Source organism: Vombatus ursinus, unplaced genomic scaffold (assembly GCF_900497805.2).
Source record: "Vombatus ursinus unplaced genomic scaffold, bare-nosed wombat genome assembly UNPS02014863.1, whole genome shotgun sequence".
NCBI lineage: Eukaryota > Metazoa > Chordata > Mammalia > Diprotodontia > Vombatidae > Vombatus > Vombatus ursinus.
In genome coordinates, this window is record NW_020954641.1 from 11,957,471 (window position 1) to 11,974,453 (window position 16,983).

The 16,983-nt window shown below is 42.9% G+C and overlaps 1 protein-coding gene across 4 annotated transcripts in view; it reads left to right on the forward strand.

Annotated features, from left to right (window-relative positions):
* The window catches only part of LOC114027723 (rho GTPase-activating protein 7-like), a 122,365-nt gene that overhangs the window by 8,461 nt on the left and 96,921 nt on the right, over positions 1-16,983 (forward strand). Inside the window, exon 1 of one of the 4 annotated variants that reach the window (XM_027841813.1) lies at positions 7,630-7,651. The exons of the other annotated variants lie outside the window; for them this stretch is intronic. Coding sequence (XP_027697614.1) covers positions 7,645-7,651 — 7 coding nt within the window. The 5' untranslated portion in view covers positions 7,630-7,644. Of the gene's footprint in view, positions 1-7,629; positions 7,652-16,983 lie in introns of those variants that run through there. 4 annotated transcript variants of the gene reach the window in all.

The window sequence follows — 16,983 nt, forward strand, 5'->3', positions numbered from 1 at the left end:
ATAAGGAGTCCCACTAAATGTGCTTGATATGGAAGGGATGCTAGTGGTGCACAAAAGCTGTCATACTGATAGTATTGGGGTTAGCTGGAGAAATGGCACCCAATATTTTTCAAAATAACATCTTGTTTTATTTAATATCTCATGCTTTTAAAAGCTCATCCATACATATGTTTGCAGAACCTCACGACAGCCCTGTGAAGGAGCTAAGGCAGACATTGCTATCCCTCTTTTACAAATGGGGAAATGGGGAAACAAAATGGTTAAGTGACTTTCTCCCTATTTTAGTGACCAAGGTCAGCCTTGAACCTAGGCTTCTTGAGTTTCCAAATAACACTTCTTTTCATTATAACATAGACACTCATGAGGACTAGACTCCAGCTGCTTGTGCCACTGAGCCGACCATCTCTTCTCTGCCCTAGCTCCTCCACTGCTCACTAGTGCAGGGATTTGGGGGGTGGAGTGACATATAGATGTGTGTGTGTGTGTGTGTGTATATACACACACATACACACATCTATCTATATGTATTTGTGTGTATCTGTATGTATGTATGTGTATATATGTACATACATACAAACATACTATATATAAATAGAATAATCTTGTGTATTTTCATCTATTTAAAAAATTATTCTGAGAATAATCCTGAGGTCAATAGGCTCCACCAAACTGCTGAAGGGGTCCATCACACACACACATATACACACACTAAGAATCCCTGTTAGTGCAATCCATAGAGGGAGATTGACTGTGACAGTGATGAATACCCAAATTACTCAAATTGGCTAAAGGGATATTTTCCTTCAAAACACCACTGACTGCAGCTGCTGCTAATATATATTCTTACACTAATCTTTCCGGAGATCTACAGGAGAGATTTATGTATAGTATATTTCTTCTAATTGTCCCTCTTCCGAGTCCCTCTCATAATAGAGAACAGATTATTTATTTATTCACTCATGCATTCATTTATTTTTGATGGGCAATTTCCAGTGTAGAAACTCTCTCTAGGGATGTCTCTCAGCAAATGTCTCTAACTTAAAGTCTCATAAAGTTGCTTGGGGGCACTGAGAAGTTAAGTGACTTGATCATGGCCAGTACTTGTCTGCATATTTATTGACTTGAACCCAAATTCTGACTCCAGGCCTAGTACTTACTTACTTGGCCACAATGTCTCTCTGTTGCCTTTCTCAAATGTTGCCTGAAGGATGGAGACAATTGGTTCATGATCAGGCTCTGTAGTTATCACCTGACAGATAGAAAGGGTTTCCTATATTTATTCTGATCAAGGAAGACTCAGTCTACCTCATTGAATCATATTCAGGACATTGCTTTTATGGGGCATCACCTATGTGCAGACCAGGTATAAAGAGGTGGGGAAAAAATCAAAGAAGAGGTTCTAACTTTAGACCTTTTTTGAGCTGCTCAGGCCACCAGCTCTTCAAAGGTGTTGGAGGGACCTTAGAATCCTTCTTTTGGTCTAGAGGTTCCCAGACTTATTTGGCCTACTGCCCCCTTTTCAAAAAATAAATTATTCAGTGTCCCCCTGGAAATCTACTTTCTTTAACCCTTTAATTTTTTTTAAAATTTGCATCATTTCAAAAAATTATAAAATATGTTTTAAGAAATGATGCATCTTAAATTTAATGATTTATTATAAATTTGTGGATTTTTTTCCTGCATTGAAATTTTGATGACATGATATTGCGCCATGTAACTATACGATATAGTATTGTGTAAACAAGTCATTACACACACATATTCCTGCCAATGCATGCTGGACTTCCTATCAATTCGCAACTGGCTTATCTGCCAACACTTGCTTGTTAAGCAGACCGGACCACTGATGGGTTCTAACTCATATTTTGTGGTTTATTTGGAAAATAATGTAATCACTATGACTTTAACTCTGTTACACAACAGATGAAACATGTACAAATGGTTTTTTCAAAATTTTCTTCTCTTCTTTCCTTATGCTTCCACAACCCCCTTATTTTTATTCAATGTCCCTCAATTGCACCTGAGGTTACTACCACCTCCCCCCATCATTCCAGTTCCCCCCATGGGGGCTTTGGGAATCTATGTATCTAGTCCAATGCCCCCATCTTTCAGATGAGTGAACAGAGGCCCAAAGGGATTAAAAGTCTTGTCCAAGGTCACCAGGGAGTAAATGTCAGAGGGGATTCAAACCCGGGTTGTCTGGCCCCAAATCAATGTGTTTTCTGTTGTACCATCCTGCTATTAATCCTTAGTCCAGTGGACTTTTGCCTTTGGCTTTGACTTTTCCCTATTTTCTAAATCTTTACTGATCATTGAATCCCAAGTCAAAGCCTAGAGCCTTCTGGCCTGCTTTTAGCTTCTTAGTTTCAGAAATCTCCTGTACCCAATACCGAATTCCCCATCTCCTTTTCTCTGCTGCTGTCACCCCATCTGGTGCCTGGTTCTAGTTCCTTCCTTATTCCCACTGCTGTACACTACAGATCACAATCATGCTTTTTCTAGGATTTATTGATAATGTAAAAGAGTATATGTATATAAAATTTAGAAACAATTCATCAAAGTGAGATCATTGGTGATAGAGGTGGTACAGTAGAGAGCTGGGCCTGGAGTCAGGAAGACCTGGGTTTGAATCCAGCCTCAGATACTTACTAGCTATGTGACCCTGGGCAAGTCACTTAACCTGTTTACCTCCATTTCCTCATCTGTAAAATGAGGATAATAATAACACCTACCTTTCAGAGTTGTGAGAAGCAAATGAGATAATTATGCAAAGTCTTGGCACATAATATGCACTATACAAACATTATATTATTATTATTACTATTACTAATCAGAAGTCTAAATAAAAAGAAAGCTACCCAGCCCAATAATTGATGGTACTTGGCTTCTAAGCTATTCCATCTAGCTGTAGTTCCCTGGGTCTGTTATGGGCTATCTTGAGTCCTAGATAGGCCAGATTGTCTAACTCCCTCTTGCTCCATGAGAATATCTTCTCTTGTTCCAGAACACTGAGAAACTGATTTTAGAATTTTCCCAGAGGCCTAATCAAGAGGTGATTGGAATTTTGCCACAGGGCACCCTAAATTAGAGGATGTTAATAACACTTTTGCTCTATATAGTATAGTATATATAGAAACAACCCAACTTAGCACTTAGTTTGCAAAAATAATTAGTTAAAATGAAAGGTATAGGAAGGATTTTTCTGCTGAATTAATGGTTGGTAATTGTATTGACAAAGAGTTCATACACTTATCAAAATTGTTTTTCTTTACAATGTTGGTGTTATAAATTTTTCTCCTGGTTCTGCTCATTTCACTATGTATCAGTTGACACAAATCTTTCCTGGTTTCTCTGAAATCACCCCTTTTATGATTTCTTACAGCACAGTAATATTTCGTTCCTTTCATATACCATAATTTGTTCATCTATTCCCCAACTGATAGATACTTCCTTGGTTTGCAGGGCGTTTTTTGTTTGTTTTTTGGGTTGTTTTTTGTTTGTTTGTTTGTTTGTTTTAACCAAAAAAACCTCTTATAAATATTTTTGTATATATGTGTTCTTCTTTCTTTTTTAATTTTTTTGTGTGTTCTTTCTTGATCTCTTTGTGATATGGGTCAAGTAGTGGGTCAAAGGGTATGCAGAGTTTAGTGACTTTGGGTGCATTATTCCAAATTGCTTTCCAGAATGCCTAGACCAATTCACAGATCCGCAAATAATGCATGTGATTGTTTTCCTTTAGCCCTTCCAACAATTATCATTTTCCTTTTTTTTTTTTTTTTTTGGTCATCTTTGCCAAAGCAATGGGTGTGAGGTAGAACCTTAGAGGTGATTAAATTTGCATTTCTCTAATTATTAGTGATTTGAAGCAATTTCTCATATAGTTGTTATTAGTTTAGATTTCTTCCCTAGAGAACTGTATATTGATATCCTTTAACTATTTACCTGCTGGAGAAAGGCTTTTGTTCTGATATATTTGAATCAGTTTCTTACATATGTTAGATATGAAACCTTTATCAGAGAAACTTACTACAAAGTCTCTACCCCCAGTTAACAGCTTCCCTTCTAATTTCAACCATATTGCTTTTGTTTATGCAAAAACTCTTAAATTTGGGGTACTCAAAACTGTCCATTTTATTTGCTCTCATCCTCTCTCTCTGTTATTGGTCATTCATTTTTCCATTATCCGTAGCTGCAAAAGGTATTTCCTTGTTTGTGCCTCTATTTTTTTTTTATGATGTCACTTTTATCTACCTTTCCCCTGTCTATAACTGCAAAAGCTATTTCGTGGTTTGCTCCTTTGATTTTTTTTTTTATGATGCCACTTTTATCTAAGTCATGTATCTCCATTTAGAACATGTCTTGGTATATGTTATGAGATGTTGGTCCAAACCTAATTTCTGCTTTCCAGTCTTTCTGGAAGTTTTCGTTGAATATTAAGGCCTTACCTCAATGTTTGGTTTATTGAACATCATAAACCTACTGTTTGTATGTTTGTATATAGTATGCTTAATTTGTTCCTCCTGACTGACCTCTTCTTTTTAACTAATACCAAATAGTTTTGATGATTAGTGCCTTGTACTTCAGTTTGAGATCTGGTATTACTAAGTCCCCTTCCTTGCCTTTTTCTTCATTTTTCCCCCTTGAGATTCTTAACCTACCACAGTAGATAGAGCACCAACCCTGAGTTCAAATCTGGCCTTATTAGCTGTGTGACCCTGGGCAAGTCACTTTACCTCAGTTGCCTCTTTAAAAAAAAAAAAGATTCTTAACCTTTTGTTGTAGTTGAGCAGCAAAGCAGGGGAGACTGTAAGGGAAGGGTATCTGGGGTGCAGAGAGGAAGGGTGGTCCAGTGTTCAGAGCATTCTGTGGCTTTGGTAGTCAGATACCTGGATTTAAATCTTCTCTCTGTCACTTCATACTGATAAGACGTGGCCTTTCTGGATCTCAGTTTCTTCAGCTGGGGGACTGGATTTGATGGCCTCTAAGATCTTGTCCAGCTCAAAATCCATGACCTTGTGTGTGTGACCTGCATGTTTTCTAGCAGCAAATCAAGTAGACTTTGGTTGACTGAACATTTTCCTGCATCTTTGTGAGGATAGATATGGCATTTGCTTATGCCCTGGGAAAGTGGGGCTATTGTCCAGGGGGGGAGTATCTTTTTCATATTCTCTTTGTGGGAAGATAGATTTTGCCCATTTGTCTCATCTCCTGTAGTAGATTCTGAGCTCCTTGAGGATAGGACCTGCCTTATCCATCTTTCTATTCCCTCCCAGTGGTGCGGTAGGTTTAGAGACAAAGGACCTTGGTTCAAATTCTGGCCCTGATACTTCCTGTGTGATGTTGGGTATGCAACTGGACCTCTCTGGGCCTCAGGTTCCTCATCTGTAAAATGAAGGGATTTGGTCAAAATGACCCCTCAGGTCCCTTCCAGGTCTAAGTGTGTGATCTTATGCTTCCACCCCTTTGAACAAACGTAGTAGATGCCTTACAAATACTTGTTAGGGGTCGGCAAGGTGGCACGGTATGGATAGAACACCTGTTCTGGAGTCAGGAGGACCTGAGTTCAAATCACTCACTAGCTGTGTGACCCTGGGCAGGTCACTTAAACTCAATTGCCTCAAAAAAAAGAAAACCAAACCCCAAAACCAAAAAACAACCAAATACTTGTTGAATGAATGACAGGCAGGTACTACCCCTGAAGTGTCGAATAATACAACACTATGCATCCTCAGCACGCTCAAAATGCTGGTTATTTCTTAACTGGTTGAATGAAATGAATCAAAAAGCATTAATTAAGCTTTTCTCTTTACTGTGCCAAGCATTATGCTAATTGATAGGAATAAAAATATGAAAAGGAAAGCCAGCCCTGACTTTAAGGAGGCTATATTCTAAAAAAGGAGACAATACACAAAGGGGATAGGAGGGGCACCTTAATCCTGAAAGTTACAGGGAGTCAGGCCATCGGGAAGTAGATTGTCATACCACATCTTGAAACAATGGCAGAATTGATATTGTTCGTGGTGCCAAAACTGAGAAAGTAAGGAAAAAGAGCATTTATTTATTAAACCCCTACTATATGCAAGGCACTATACTAAGTGCTTTACAAATATTACTTCATTTACTCCTCACAACAACCTTGTAGATTGGTGCTATTTTTAATCCCCATTTTACAGTTCAGTAAAGTGAGGCCAACAAGTCAAGTGACATGCCAAGAGTCATGGAGCTAGTAAATGTCTGAGAACAGGTTTGAACTCAGGTCTTCCTGACTCCAGGCTCGGCCTCTACCCACTTACTGAGCCATCTAGGGAGCTGATGAGACTGTGGAAAAGGGATGAAATGAAGCATGGTCTAATTCACAAGCACACATGCACACACACACACACACTGCACTAGCCTAAGTAAGCTACTTGCATTCCCTGTACACTATATTCCATCTCCTCCCCCCCATTGCCTTTGTCCAGGCTGTCACCTACGCCAGGAATGCACTCCCTTCTCATTCCTACCTCTTGGAAGCCCTAGCTTCCTTCAAGGCTCAGCTCAAGTGTCATCTTCTGTAAGAGACCTTTTCTTGATTCTCCAAGTAGTTAGTGTTCCCCCAAACCTCATCACTGGGTATTTATTTTGTGGATGTCTTATATTTATTTGTCTGTGAGCATGTGTCCCTCCCCTCTGCTCCTTGAACTTAGAAGTTTCTTGAAGGCAAATTCTATCTGTCTCTTATATTGATGCCCTTTGGCCAGTCCATAGTAGATGCTCACTACACTCCTGTTGACTGACAGGTTGAATCCACTGGAGAGAGCAGTAGAGGTCGTAACAGGCACATTCAAGCCAACAATCTTCTACCCTTAATAGACTTTTAATGTGGGATTCAGAGTAAGAAGATCTAGGATCTAGTCCTAACCCATCCCATTAACTTGCTGAGGGGCATCAGGCAAATTGCTTTCTTTGTTCTGGGCCTCAGTTTCCCCAACCATAAAAGGAGGGAGTTGAACTAGATGATCTTCAAGGCTCCTTCCAGTTCTATGCTTTTAAATAGGGTTGAGAGGCTGAAGCTAACTAACCAAAAAGCCTGTGCAACAGGAAACCAGAGCCAAATTTCCCCTAGCCTCCTGGGACTACTCTGGGTCCAGACACACGAGACTCCAGATGTTGAGTGAAGGCCTTGCTGGATTTGGGGCGTACCCCCTCCAGCATTGCGTGACGTTCAGTAAGTGTTGGGGTGCTTTCCCCTCTTCACTAGCAGAGCTCAGCTTGGCCCTGAACAACAGACCAGAGCTGGAGGTGGCCCTAGAGACACTGTGGGGGTCATTTGGGAAGGGTCAGGATCCGGAGGCTTCCTCCCCCTCTGCTCCCTCCAGCCGAGGGGAGAGGCAGCCGGGCTGCTGGGAGGCCGTGGAGGGGCTGGAGAGAGCCACTTGGCGGCTGAGGCTCTTGGAAGCGTTTCAGGCAGTTGTTTCTCGGGCAGGGGCTCCCAGAGGCAACTCTCCCCACCCAGCCTGGAAGGAGGGGAAGTGGAGGGCAGACAGCTGCGTTCACTGGTCCTCATGCAGCACAACATCTGGGCTCTCAGTACAGCCAGACCAGCGGCGTTGAAGGGCTCTGAGCGGGGCAGTGTCTGACCAGTCCCCCGAGCCTGGCCCCCCAATGGAAGGTAGGAAGCATCTGCAGCTCAGATTCTAAATCTGAGAGAGCATTGGCATATGGGGGCATAGTGGGGGTGAGGGATAACCATGTGGGGAAGATGGTGAAGGGTATGGAGACGGACCCTGGGAAATACAAGAGAGTAGAAAAAATGGCTTGTTAAGATGATTGCTAAACAGGTAGAATTGCTCTATGGGGACAATACAGAGGGGTAGGGAAGGGCTGTCTTGTTTCTGCATTTGTAAATACTCCTTCCTTGTCTCCAAACACTAGAAAACATACACGTGTGGTCTGCTCTGCATAATGGCAGGGGGAGGAAGCAGATGCTAGAATGGGGAATCAGATAGGGCAGACGGCCTGAGGGCTGGGGTAGTCAGGGCACACAAGCATAGGTCCTTATGATGGAATAAATAAAAGGGTCCCCGTGAAGTGTCAGATGAAGTTCAAAATGTAGCAATGAAGCGCCTCAACCTCACCTTGGCCTTGGCCATCCCCATCTCTCGAGGTCCTCATCAAAGATTCCATGCTTAATAAGGCAGGAGACCCCAAAGATTAATTCAGATAAACTTGGGGGGAGTAGGCGTATTCCATTTGCTTTATCCCTCATGGCCTAGGGGCTTGTCCCAGGAGCCTCTCCAGGAGGAACTAGAATAGAGCTGGATGAAGGTAGGCAACCCCAGAGAGGAGGGTACAGGCCCCCTACCACACCTGGGTCCTTGGACCCTGACTTTCAAGCCTCCAATGGAGAGTAAACTCTTGTGGCCCCTCTGTGAAGTGAACTAGGGCGTCTCGATGCAGAGTTGCTGAGAACAGGGAGAAATATGTACTATTCAGGGCTATTTCTGATGCCCTGGGAGTGTCCCAGGGCCTCTGTGTGTGTGCGTATGAATATGTGTGTTTTCCTTTTCTATTTTCTCACAGCTGTTTTCTCTCACTATGTTCTTGGGTCTGGCAGCAAACAGCCCCAGCTGATTGAAATGTCTCTGGGGCTCAAGCAAACTCGATTCATTTGGGGTGAGGTTATGGAAGTGGGGAGGGGGCTACTTTCTTGGGGGAAGGGACCAGAGCTCTGCCCTTTGGGGCAGAGTGGTTGCCACTCAAAGACTGACCCACTTGATCCCTAAACCACCCCCTCACCATTCTCCTCCCCCTCCTCCCTCTTATCTGCTTTCCTCTCTCCCCTCCCCCCTCCTCCCTTTCTCTTAGTGCTGCACTCTCCCTTCCTAAGGTTGCGCTCACCTTTCAGTGGGCTGGGTTCTGCACTCCACAGCCACTTGGGAGAGTGAGATTAGACAGAGCCTTCACTGGGTGGAGGATAGGGAACGTCACTAACACCAGTGATGCCGTGTCTGGGGCTGCTCATCAGCTCCTGGGAAAATATAAACACTGTGGGAGGAAATCCAAATATTGCTCTGATGGAAAGAGACTTCCAATTCTTCATCCATAGGGAAATAGAGTCACTGGGTCCCTGAGTTATTGGGGGAGGGAAGCCTGAGTCATCCTGAGTTGAGGGGTGGGACAGCAGGGGGAATGTACCAATAGCTTTGGAAGAATGTGTTCCCCTACAACTAGTTTTTTACCCTTCTGGTCTCCAGCCTCTTACACTTCCCCTCCTCAACCCCTTTCACCTCTCACGTTTTCATCTTCTCTGTCTCCCTACCTCCAGCTGCATCCTTTCCCTTCTCCCACCACTTTCTCTGTCCCGTTTGGCTGTGATTCAAACCTGGCTCAGTCTTCTGATTCCCAGCCTGCTGCTGGGACACAATGGGACCACCCTTGGGGTCAGAGCTTTAGTGCTGAAAGGGGCCTCAGGGCATCTAGTTCAATCTACTATCCTACCAAGGAAACAGCAACCCCAAGAGGTTGTGGCTTGTCCAAAGTCACAGGTTTTAAGTAATTGGGGCAGGATTTGAGCTCAAGTCCTCTGAATCGAAGGTTTTTTTTCACTATACTCGCCTGCCTCTTTTGGGGTCAGGACGTCATCCTGGCTGTTTAGATATACAAATGGAGAGCACCCCCAGCAATGGACTGATCAGACTGGAGGGCTTCCCCGTGGCCTAGCAGATGAAAGGAAACTTGGTACTCCAGTGGAGGGCAGAAGACTTTATGTTTGTTCCCAAGTTCCACCCACACCCATCAGATTGACAAAGCAGACAGAAGAAAGAAAATAGCAAATATTGGAGGGACCGCAGGAAAACAGATACACTTATGCACCGTTAGGGGAGCTGGGAATTGTCTCAGCTATTTTCAGTTAGAGATTCCTATAAATGTTGGCACCCCAGAATCCAGGACCCATCAGGCATGCATTTTGGCCTAAACCAGCAGAAACCATGAAAGAACTTGCTGCCTAAAGGATGGAAGAAACTTAGAGAAAGCTTAGCTGGACTGGAAGTCGGACGTAGGGTGGAGCTTAGAATAAGTCATAAGCTTCTTATATTGCCAAGCATAGACAGACCTGGACCAAGACTGGATTCAAGTGATTGAGCAGAGACATTCCAGACCGAGGACTCTCTAAGCAGCTATAACTAACATGGGACAAATAGGGCTTTGCCTCAAAGTACCAACATGGTGGAGGATGGGGTCGAGCAGGAGTGGGGAACCTGTGGTCTCAAGGCCACCTGTGGCCCTTTGGGTTCTCAAGTGTGGCCCTTTGACTGAATCCAAACTTCACAGAACCCCTAAAGGATTTGTTCTGTGACGTTCCCCCGCCCTGGTAGAGAATTTTCCCCCAAGATAATTACCATTTCCCAACTCAACTAACCTGTCTATTACAATGGTGAAACCACTGAAAATGTAATCCCCACCCACCCAACCCTCCTCTTATAATTATGTCCTTTGGAGAGGCAGGCTGACCCTTCTCCTGGCACAACTGTGTCTGCTGTAGAATGGCTCTGTGCACTGCTAAAAACTCTGCACCCCTACTGTCCTTTGCTTTGCTCAGTTTCCATCCCCTATTCTCCCCCCCACTGAAAGAATTCCTGGTTCTGGCTCTGTCTCCAAGACTTACCTTCTCAGCTGGACAAAACTAATGCTTCAGTCATTCTTTATACTTCTAGTTGCCAATATGTGTAACATTTGGCAAATGATATACATATGTGTTGGGCAGCTAGGTGGCTCAATGGATAGAGTGCTGGGCCTGGAGTCTGGAACACTTATCTTCCTGAGTTTAAATCTGGCCTCAGATACTTACTAGCTGTGTGACCCTGGGCAAATCACTTCACCCTGTTTGCCTCAGTTTCCTCATCTGTAAAAATAAACTGGAGAAGGAAATGGCAAACCACTCCTGTATCTTTGCCAAGAAAACCCCAAATGAAGTCACGGAGAGTTGGACACGACTGAAAATGAATGAACAACAAGAACAATAATGCATATTTATCAAACATACCACATTTGATCATAAATTTAGAGCTAGAAGTGACCTCAAGAAGTCTATTTCCTCAGCTCTCCCCCAGTTTAGATGAAACAAGGAAACTGAGGTCCAAAGAGGGTAATTACTTATCTAAGGTCACACAGGTAATAAACAGGTAGAAGAGCCTAGCACTCTTTCTACAGACTCACTTATAGACCCTCTTGCTGAATGTTAAGTAGTTTTGGTTGTACTGAAAACTGTGATCAGGTCCTTACTATAGGCCTTCAACCCTTCCATGAATCTACGATACGAATGGTCCCTCCAGTGATGCAGATCAAGACCCCTTCCAGACTTCTTGGCAGTGTGGCTCAGTGGATGGAGCATTAGACTTGGAACTGACCTGGGTTTGAATTCTGAGCCAGTCCCTTTACTGACTGAGTAACCCTCCATAAGTCACTTCACTTTTTCCAGATTTGTTTTCTTTTTAAAATCAGGGTGTTAGACTAGATTATCCCTAAGGTCTCTTCTGGCTCTAAGAACCTATTATTCTATTTGGGAGTGGGATGACGCCAGAGGCAGATATCAGAGAAAAAAGGAGAGGTCCACTTATTGATACATTCCTTCAGCCTCAATATTGGGAAGATTGGAAAGTTGTCAAGGCAGAAGCCAGAATCCCTTCCTCCTTTGGGGAGAGAAAGGGGGGAAGAAGGAAGCCAGTGGGTGAAGGGAATAGCACACAGCTGCCTGTCTGGGAAGGCACCCAAACAAAAACCAAAGTCTCTGTGTAATATCAGAATAGTGACCAACCTTTTAATGTCCTCCAGTTCTTCACTCCCATACTTTCCAGGGTGTTGGAAGCTTATAGGATCATAGGAATTACAGTGAGAAGGGACTGCAAGGATTGTCTCATCCAATTCCCTAATTTTAATGATGAGGCAACTGAGGCCCACAGAAGGGAGGCAACATGGAAAGAGTGCTGGTTCTGGATTCAGAAGTCTGGGGTCCTAATCCTACATTTCCCACTTGTGCCCTTGGGAAAGTTATGTTGCCTCTCTGGGCCTCAGTTTCTTCAAATGTCAAAAGAGGGATATTGGACCAGATGGTTAGTTGTGGGGCCCTTCCAGCTCTGGATCTCAGATCCAATGGTCCAAAGTTAAATGACTTGCTCCTCTTAGATTTGAGCCCAGTTCAACTGACTCTGGAGACAATCATGCTGATTCTTAGCCAATGCTTCTGAACTTTAGGACATGCCTAATACATAGTAGGTGCTTAGTACATCTTGTTGATTGATTGACAAGGTCCCTATGAGTCTATTGTCAAGTCATTCTTCCTAAATGCCTTTTTTTTTTTTTTTGGCAGTTGGGGTTAAGTGACTTGCCCAGGATCACACAGCTAGTAAGTGTTAAGTGTTTGGTCTGAGGCTGGACTTCAGGGCCAATGCTGTATCCACTGCACCATCTAGGTGCCCCCTAAATGCCTTCTTCGAACAATAAATATGAAATTAGCAAGTGCACGTACCACGTAAGGAAAAGTAGAATGAATTTGGAGTCAAAGGACCTAGGATCAATTCTGAACTCTTCCACTTACTACCTGTGTAATCCTAGGAAACTCACTTAATTTCTCTATGTCTTATTCATCCTTCTATCCTCCACAATGGTGCAATGGAAAGAACTGAGTGCAAGTCTAGGCTGTGATAGTTATTACCGATGTAATTTTGTACTACTAAGTAGGTTCCCAAAGGGGGTATACTGTCCCCCCGGGGGGGGCACTGGAATGATCCAGGGGGGTGGTAGTAGCCTTGGGTGTAATTGGGGGGTGTTGAATAAAAATAAGGAGGTGATGGAAGAATAAGGAAACAACAGAAGAAAAATTTTGAAAAACTGTTTAGAGTTAGTCATAATGATTACATTATTTTCTAAATAAACACATAAAATACAAGTTATAACCGATCAGTGGTCAAGTCCACCAACAGGTCTTCACAAGCAAGTGTTGGCAGACAAGCCTGTCGTGCATTGTCAGGAAGTCCAGCATGCATTCATTGGTAGGAATATGTGCGTGTAATGACTTGTTTATAATATGATACTGTAAGTTACATGGCACAATATTGTGTCATTAAAATTTCAATGCAGGAAAAATCCACAAATTCATAATGAATTATCAAATTTAAGATGTGTCATTTAAAAAAAATTGTATTTTTTTGAAATGATGACAATTTTTTTAAAAGAGTGAAAGAGTTAAAGAAAGTAGATTTCCAGGGGAGTGCTGAGTAATTTTTTTTTTTGAGTGAGGCAATCAGGGTTAAGTGACTTGACCAGGGTTACATAGCTAGTATGGGTCATGCCTCTGAGGCCAGATTTGAACTCAGGTCCTTCTGACTCCAGGGCCGGCGCTCCACCTACTGCACCACCTAGCAAAGCCCTGAGTAATTGCCTTTTGAAAAGGGGGTGGTAGGCCAAATGAGTTTGGGAACCTCTCAACTAGATGATGTCTGAGGTCCCCTCCAGCTCTATTGATGATTCTATAATCTGATAATTCTATAGCTCTATGATTCTATAATCTGAAATTAGAGTGAGCCATCTAGCCAATGCCAGTGTCTACCTGACATCTGATTGGGTGGATATGTTGGCTGGTCTCTTGGTGGGGAGGGAATGTTTTCCCTATTTCCCTTTTATTTTATTATTTTAAATTTAATAGTTTTTTTTCCAAACAAAGATATGCCATAATCTCCCTCCCATTCCATTCCACCCCTCTGCAATTAAGAAAGCAAGAAAGATAAAATTTCGTGCTACAAACACATATAATCAAGCAAAACAAATTCCCTCATTGGATCATTTCCCTCCACACACCCCCCTAATCCCCCCCAAAAAAAGTCTTGATCTAAACTCTGAGTCCATCACCTCCCTATGTGGAAGTGAGTAGCATTGGAATGATTGGCCATTGTGTTGATCAGAGTTCCTAAGAATATTAAGTTGTTTGTCTTTACAATATTGCTGTTATTGTATAAATCATTCTCCTGATTCTGCTCACTTCACTTTGCCTTGGTTCATATAGGTTAGAAAGGAGCACATTCTAGGCCTGGAGACTAACCTGGGCAAAGGCCTGGGGATGGGAGACAAAGTGTGATGCGTGGGGAAATGGGCCAGTTTGGCTGAATGTGGATATGTTGGAAGACAGCAATGTACAATAAGATTGAGAAGTCAGGCTGTGAAAAGTTTTAAAAGCCAAAGAGAAGGTTTGCATTTTATCTTAGAAGAAATTAGGAATCATTGGATTTTCTTAAGCAGAGGGGTGACATGATCATGACTGTGCTTTTTAGAAATATCATTTTATCAGCTGGGTGGAAGATGAGTTAGAGAAAGCAGAGACTGGAGGCAGGAGAAGCAATTAGGAGGTTGTAATAGACTAGGTGAAAGGTGAAGAAAGCTTGAACTAGTATGGTGGCTGGAGGAATGGAGAGAAGGGGACAGATAATGAAGATTCAGTGAGAGCGATCAAGTGATTTGGATATGAAGGATGAGGAAGAGGAAAATTATTTCAGAGCTGTGAACCTGGGTAATTGGATGGTAGTGCCCAGACCCCAAAAGTACTCATTAATGATTCAATATCACCTTGGCAGAAGGCATCCATTGGAGTGCTCCAGGGATCTATACTTGACCTTGAGCTAGTTAACATGTTTAGCAATGATTTGGATACAGTTATAGATACCTTGGCCATCAAAGTTGTGGATGGTCCAAAGCTGAATGGGATAACAGAGTTGAGATCCAAAAGGACCTTGTCAGACTAGAGAATTGGACTGAATCTAAGAAGAATTTGAATATCAATGAATGTAGAGTCTTACACTTGAATTTTTTAAAAAATGTCATGAGCATAATATGGGAGTCAGGAAGGCCTGAGTTCAAATCTGGCCTCAGACACTTACTAGCTGTGTGACCTTGGACAAGTCAGCTAACTCTGTTTGCCTCATTTTTTCCTCATCTGTAAAAGGAGCTGGAGAAGGAAATGCCAAACTACTCCAGCATCTTTGCCAAGAAGCCTCAGGGTCACAAAGAGTCAAACACAGTTGAAATGGCTGAACAACAACCATGTAAGGTTGGAGTTCAGGAGAGAAATGAAGGATCCAGAAAGCTTCTACATAGGGTTGATAGGTGAACCCATGGGAGCTGATGAGATCATCAAGAGAGCATATAAGAGTCCTTGGGGATCCCTGGGCAGAATGGGATCCCTCCAAGCAAGGGAATGTTCATGATGGGTACTAGATAATGCTTGGGAAGCCTTTATTTTCTTTGTTCTTTGGATAAGGGCTTCTGATTATACTGGGGTTTGTTCAGATTTCCCTGTGAGTACCAAATATCTGGCCACTCCCCTGTGTGGGAATTTAGGAAACCAGGTGATCTGATGCCAAAGCTTGAGCATGCCTCAGCAGAGAAATGGGAGGAAGAAGGAAAGACTGCTACAATATAAGCAACACTGTCAGAATGTAATGATGGTATTGTGGGGTTATCTCTACCACAGGGGGGCGCAAAAAACTAATTTTCTGACCAGGCATAGAGGGGTCCGCTTAATATTGTTATAAGTATAATGATGACTCACTGATGTTACTAGATCATTCAACAACTACGTAGTCCCTATTGTATGCCTTACCCTATACAAGGGCATACAAAAAGAAGCATCCCAAAGTGAGGGATACTAAGCCTGTGTCCATCCAGGAAAAAGCCAAGTGTCTGTAGAAGTCCATTTAAAACTGCCTGGATCTGTCTTGGAAGTAGCAGGCACAGACAGAATTGGCCAGATTTCTAAATAGCCTGTCCTTGAAATATCAGGAAATTCTGCATTAGACCAGTCTCTGAGTAAATACTCAAGGGAGGGCTCAGAGAGATGCTGAAGCCACCATCAGTTCCTGATCTGGCTTCTCTCTCTCTCTCTCTCTCTCTCACTCACTCAGAAGTCCTTAATCTTTTTTTGGGTCATGAACACCTTAGGCAGTGTGGTGAAGCCTGGGCACCCCTTCTCAGAATCATGTTTTTAAATGCATAAAATACATGAAATGACAAAGGAAATCAATTACATTGAGATAGTTATTTAAAAAACAAGTCTATTAACTGGAGATGAACAACCTCTATCCACCTCCGAGAAGTAAGGATTTCCAGGGACAAGGAGGCCAGGCCAGGAGTAAACCTATACCTAGACAGAATAGGCGGCCACCCACTCGGGATGCTTACTAGCCATGTGATTATGAACAAGCTACTTCATTCTAGTTTCAGAGTCCTCAACTATAAAATGAGGCTGTGGGAGACATCATGGTGCAATGAAAGGAATCAGAGACTCCAGAATCAAATAAAAAATTCTCTCTCTGGCTTTTAACACCTTTCACAACTGGCTCCTTCCTGCCTTTCCAATCTTTTCACTCTTGATTCTCCTCTATGCTCTAGCAATATTGGCCTTGGTTCTGTTCCTCCCTGGGGCACTCGGTCTTCCCAGCACTATACCTTTTTCCTGGCTGTCTCCTATGCCTGAAATGCTTTCCCTCCTCTCCTCTGTTTGTTAACTTCCTTCAAGGCTCGACTCAACTACCACTTTCTGCAAGAGGCTCTTCTCAGTCTCTAATAGTTCTCTTCAAGTCTATGACTCTGCATGGAGGTGATGCATGCAGACTGCTTTGTCTTTGTTATATTTCTGACTAGGACTGATCCTGGAAGTGAATCAAAGGTATTTGCAGATTTACTGTCTACACAACCCTAGCCTGCAGTGGGGACTGCAGTGCTGAGTGTAGTGGCAAGAAGAGAAGGGACAGGCACTGTCCTCTAAGCTCAGATTCTCAGTCTGGTTATAAGGTGGTAGGTAGATAGGAAAGGACTCCTTCCTTCAGTTACCTTACCACCATGTTTAGATACAGAGTCGTAACCAGGGTGGGATAACTTGGGCTTTGCCTAAGATGCCAAATTTAGAGAGTGCTACCAGTACTTAAGGTCCTGAAGTATAAAAGCTGCAGAACT